This window comes from Lithobates pipiens, unplaced genomic scaffold, assembly GCF_037356315.1.
Source record: "Lithobates pipiens isolate NorthernLeopardFrog02 unplaced genomic scaffold, aLitPip1_a1.2 Scaffold_8, whole genome shotgun sequence".
In the NCBI taxonomy this organism is placed as follows: Eukaryota; Metazoa; Chordata; class Amphibia; order Anura; family Ranidae; genus Lithobates; species Lithobates pipiens.
The window spans coordinates 641,728,599-641,734,495 of NW_027507903.1; the positions used below are offsets into that span (position 1 = coordinate 641,728,599).

General features: G+C 42.3%; 1 protein-coding gene across 1 annotated transcript; it reads left to right on the plus strand.

Annotated features, from left to right (window-relative positions):
- Positions 1-1,001: 1,001 nt before the first annotated feature.
- LOC143961608 (E3 ubiquitin/ISG15 ligase TRIM25-like) lies at positions 1,002-5,332 on the plus strand. Its single transcript, XM_077470923.1, has one exon. The coding sequence runs from the start codon at positions 1,101-1,103 to the stop codon at positions 2,667-2,669; it is 1,569 nt and encodes a 522-aa protein (XP_077327049.1). The 5' UTR covers positions 1,002-1,100; the 3' UTR covers positions 2,670-5,332.
- The last annotated feature ends 565 nt before the right edge of the window (positions 5,333-5,897 follow it).

The window sequence follows — 5,897 nt, forward strand, 5'->3', positions numbered from 1 at the left end:
ACTTTTTTAAATGATAACTTTGTGGGGGAAAAAATCCTAATTTTCAAAAAAATTACAACTTTAAAAAAATGCATCATGTCTTTTACTAAATACCCTGGACTGTCTACGTTCCAAAAAATGGTAATTTCAGGAGGGGGTATTTGTATTGTCCTGGTATTTCAGGGAAAAAGAAATTAGATCAGTACTTCAGGATTGATCAATTTTTAAATATATATTGCATAGTTTGTAGACTAAATAATAATATACAATGATGTGAGTCATTTTTACCAAAGAAATGTAGCAGAATGTTTTAAGCCGCGTACACACGGGCGGACTGTCTGGCCAACTTAGTCCGTCGAAACACATTTCAGCGGACAGTCCACCCGTGTGTGGGCTTCAGCGGACTTTTTCAGCATGCAGTCTGGCGGACTAAGTCTTTCGGAATTTCCGTAATATTGTCCGTCCAACTTTGGTTTCAGCGGACAATCCGCTCGTGAGTAGGCTAGTTCGACGGACTAAGTATGGCGCATGCTCAGAAAGGATTTACACGGCGAAAGGTTGCATTGCTGTGTATTGGACTTCCGATTTCTAGTCCCGTCATACGTGCTGTACACGTCATCGGGCAAGCTTTCGACGGACTGTCTGTTCATCCGTGTGTGGTCAAGTCCGTTCATTCGAAAGTAGGACGGACTGTCTGTCGGATTGTCTGACGGACTAAGTTGGCCATACAGTCCGCCCGTGTGTACGTGGCTTTAGTCTAAATTTACAAAGAAAGATTTATTTGCAAAATTTTATAACAGAAACTTAGAAAAATATGCGTTTTTTCAAAATATTGATATAGTTTCTTTTATATAGCAAAGAAAAAAAATAAAAATAAATAAAAATCGAAAAAAACTGTGGTGATTTAATACAACCAAAAAAAAAAGCTCTGTCTGAAAAAATTGCAAAAATTTATTTGGGTACAGCGTTGCATTCCTAAGTAATTGTAATCCTTTATTATACGTTATTGCACATTATTCTTTAGTACAAGTCACAGTTTTAACTCGTCTGGTGTAGGAGGATGTGACTCACACAACTGCCATACAGCCTTTCAGTTTCATTTCTCTCTTCTGCTGTCAGCGATGGCGTCTGTTGATCTGAGAGCCGAGCTGAAATGTACCATCTGTCTGAACATTTATACAGATCCTGTATTGCTGAGATGTGGGCACAACTTCTGCCGGGTCTGTATTGGTCATGTGCTGGATACACAGGACGGGTCTGGAAGTTATTTCTGTCCTAAATGCCGAGAGAAGTTTCAGCATCGGCCTGCACTACAGAGGAACATAACACTACGTAACACAGTGGAGAATTTCCTGTCTGCTCAGCCATATAAGGAGGAGTCCGGGGTCTTCTGTACTTACTGTGTGGACTATCCTGTACCTGCTGTTAGATCCTGTCTGCACTGTGAGGATTCTCTGTGTGATAAACACCTGAGAGTCCACAAAAAGACCCCAGAACACGTCTTATGTGACCCCACCTTGTCCATGGAGAGCAGGAAATGCTCCGTCCATAAGAAGATCCTGGAGTATTACTGCACTGAGGATGATATCTGTATCTGTGTGTCTTGTACTTTGGCTGGAGAACATCAAGGACACCAGGTGACGATGTTGGATAAGGCTTCTGAGAAGAAGAAGGAGAAACTGAGGAACATTCATCAGAAACTTATGACAAAGAAAACTAACATGGAGCAAAGAGTCCAGAGTCTGAAAGAGCACAAAAGAAAAGTAGAAGGAAAAGCAGCTGGTGACACCGAGAGAGTCACTGCCCTGTTTAGAGATCTCAGGAGACGTCTAGAAGACCTGGAGAAGAGAGTCCTGAGGGAGATGTCCGAGCGGACAGAGCGGATCTCCATCTTCATCCTGGATCTGGAAATAAAGAAGGAGGAGCTGTCTCGGAATATCCGTCACATTGAGGAGCTGTGTAACGTGACGGATCCACTGACTGTCTTACAGGAATCAGACACAGGTGACTTGTGTGATACTGAGGATGGAGATAATGAGGACAGAGAGAGACATGAGGAACTCCTCCATGATGGAGGGGGTCTGGATGTGGCTGGGGTCTTACACATAGATTTATCTGCTATAATAACAGGGGTAAATGTATACTTCTATCTACAGGAAGCTGCAGACATATTACCTGATGTAAAAACAGCTAATAATAAATTACACATCTCAGCTGACAGGAAAACTGTATCCAAGTCAGATATAATCCAGAATTACCTAGAAACACCAGAGCGATTTCAGGATTGTCCTCAGGTGTTGAGCAGTCGGAGTTTCTCCTCAGGGAGACATTACTGGGATGTGGATGTCGGGGGATCAGATGAATGCGTAGTCGGGATGTGTTACCCCAGTATAGACAGGAGAGGATTGCAGTCACAGATTGGAAGGAACAACAAGTCCTGGGGTTTGGTCAAGATTAGTAATCAGTATTGGTTGATACATGACAATAATAAACTCCTCTTACCCACCAATATCTCCAGTAACAGAGTCAGGGTATATCTGGATTATGAGGCTGGGCGGATCTCTTTTTTTTATCTGTCTGACCCGATCCGACACCATACCTTGATCACCACCTTTACCGAGCCCCTCCATGCTGGGATATGGCTAGGGGAAGGTTGTGTAAAGATCTGTGGGGGGAATCGGGAGATCTGACAACTCAGTCCAGAGAGTGGTGACAACATGGGGGGGGGTGGGTTATATGACAGAGCACTGCGATTGGCTGGAAAAACTAATTAGCTATTGGATTTATTGCTATTGGGCAATATCTATCCATCTATCTGAAATTGGTTTTCCTCTAATTTTCCAAGTGACCCTGGGAACCATTCCTCCTTCCCCTCCCCCTCTGCCCCTCTTCCGCACGTGGTCACTCTGTATTGGGTGGCAGCAACGATCAGATTCAGAGGATGTAGTGCGGTCACTGTGATGGGATATGATGTGGTCACCTCTTCTCTTTTTTCCTCCTCCTATTCCATGTACACTGAGGAGCGGTGTCAGTTTTGGCAGCTCCGAGATGGACGTTGCTGTGCAGCATGTTGTCCAGTCTCATGTGCTCTACATAGATAGATGTGTTACACGCAGAGTGATATATTTCAAGCATTTCTTTATTTTAATGATTATAGCTTACAGCTAGTAACAACCCTACATGCAGTACGTGCTCAGAAAATTAGAACATTACATAAAGACCAATAAAACAAAATAAAAAAAAAAAAGGATTTTTAATACAGAAATGTTGGCTTACTGAAAATATGTCCATGTCCATGTATAGTATCAATACTTGGCCAATCAAGCACAGTGATGCCATGATCATTAAACCAGGTATTAGTACTTTTTGGCAGTGTGGGCAGGTGCCAAGTCCTGCTGAAAAATGAAATCATCATCTCCACAAAGCTGGTCAGCAGAGGGAAGCATGAAGTGCTCTAGAACTTCCTGGTAGAGGGCTGCGCTGACTTTGGTCATTTGATTAACCACAGTTGACCAACACCAGCAGATGAAATGGATCCCCAAATCACCACTGACTGTGGAAACCTCATACTGGACCTCATGCAACTTGGATTCTGTGCCTCTCCTCTCTTCCTACAGACTCTGGGACATTGAGTTCCAAATGAAATGCTAATTTTTTCATAGTCATTGATTTAGTAAGCCATGTCATCTGCTGGCGTTGGTCCACTGTGTTTTATCAACTCCAAAGTCAGCGTGCTTCTCTACCAGGAAATTCCAGAGTAAGTCATGCTTCCCTCTGCTGACCAGCTCTATGGAGAAGCTGATTTCATTTTTTTGCAGGACTTGGCACCTGCCCACACTGCCAAAACTATCAATACCTGGTTTAATGATCATGTTATGACATCAGACCCAACAATGCAGATGAGCTGAAAGACACTTTTAAAGAAACCTGGGCTTCCATAACATCTCGGCAGTGCCACAGGCTGATCGCCTCCATGCCAGCTCCATCACACAAGAAAGAAGGGGAGAGGGTCAGCGGTCTTTTCAGCAGAGGGGTGAAGGGTGAAAATAGAGCAGGTTGGGGGGCAGAAGAAAAGGAGTGGTATAACCCGGGGTGTGTGTGTACAGAGCAGCATAGAGCTCGCACCTTCCCCAGGATGTACAGGACACAAAAAGGAGACACATACTGCTAATATATCATTGCACACTAACCTGTCTGCATCCTACACAATTGTATTATAGGGAACATGTAGGGAGGAAGTATAGCAGCAAACCTTAGGAACTACTTCTTCATTACAACACTAGTTTCCTGGCTGTCATGCTGATCCAATGGCTTCCATACTCTCAAGGTAATTGACCCAGAACAAGTATTCAGATCGGTGGTTTATAACTTGGGTTTCTTCATCTGCATGATTGTTCCAGGTCAGTGTCTCAAAGTACTGAGACAATACCAGAGACAGCCAGGCAAACAGCATTTTCAGAAGGGGTCCAGCATTGTCTTCTCCATAGTCCCCCACAGTACAGGTTTCCTTTAATGTCTTAGAATGGGAGTCTCTTGTTGCTTTTTTTTTTATTTTACTGAAATACAAAATGCATTAAAAAAAAAAAAAACAACAATAATGTGTTTACATCAACAAAAAAATGTTTTGGGAATATTTACTCATTTATAAGAAATCTTTTGTGTCATTTTTTTTTCTATAACTTGTATATATACTGGTAAAATTATTTCCATTGATGACAGGGCACTTTCATGACCACACAGTGTCACTGGAAATTCTGGACTTTCCTATCAGACAGAACGGCAGCAGCTGCTGACTTTTGGGTTGCCTCTCTCTCATTGATCCTCCACATCCGTCCACTCTGACTCATCCAGCTGGGTGTGGCCTGAATAGCAGGAGATCAAATTACAGACTTCTCAGCACATAAGTCAGTAACTGGAGGAGAGCTGGAGAAACTGACCCAATAGCACCACCTGCTGTCTGCACTTGGCAAATGTGAAATATTTGCATGCAATATTTTATATGCACCTGGGATAAAATATGTTTTACATTTTCTAAGTAGACCCGAACATAAGGTTTAGCAACTGAATATATCCAGCAAATCCAAGGAAGTGGCAACCACACCTCTATTATCTATAATTAAGTTCCATTTGGGAGCAAACCCGTCAGAGGGAGGAGTTTATGCAGATGGCGTTGTATTAATAAAGTTGATTATCAGACCGCATTTCTGAGTGTGGATACTGCTTTCTTAGAATTGGTGAATATTCAACTTGGATGAGCCCAAAAGATCCCCCCACCATATCCCCAGTCCCGATTTCATGATTTAAGTAAATTACAATAGTTTATGGTTTCATAATAAAAGATTTGTAAACTTTTCTTTATTTGATCCATGTATTTATTTTAAATTTGTATTTATTACAGGTACTTATATAGCGCTGTCAAATTATGCAGCGCTTTACATATATATTATACATTCACATCAGTCCCTGCCCTCAAGGAGCTTACACTCTAATGCCGCGTACACACAATCTGACATTCCGACAAAAAAATCCCATGGTTTTTTTCCCCAACAGATGTTGGCTCAAACTTGTCTTGCGTACACAGGGTCACACAAAGTTGGTCGGAAATTCCGAATATCAAGAACGCGGTGACGTACAACATGTACAACGAGCGGAGAAAAATGAAGTTCAATAGCCAGTGCGGCTCTTCTGCTTGATTCCAAGCATGCATGGCACTTTGTGCGTCGGAAATTGTCTACACACGATCGGAATTTGCGCAAACGGATTTTGTTGTCAGAAAATTTGAGAACCAGATCTCAAATTTTGTTGGATGGAAATTCCAATGGAAACTGTCTGATGGAGCCTACACACGGTCGGAATTTCCAACCAAAGGCTCCCATCAAACATTTTACGTTGGAGAATGGCATAAAGTATAAAAACCT

Coding starts and splice junctions, on each gene's coding strand:
- LOC143961608 (XM_077470923.1), top strand. CDS start 1,101: ATGGCGTCTGTTGATCTGAGAGCCGAGCTGAAATGTACCATCTGTCTG.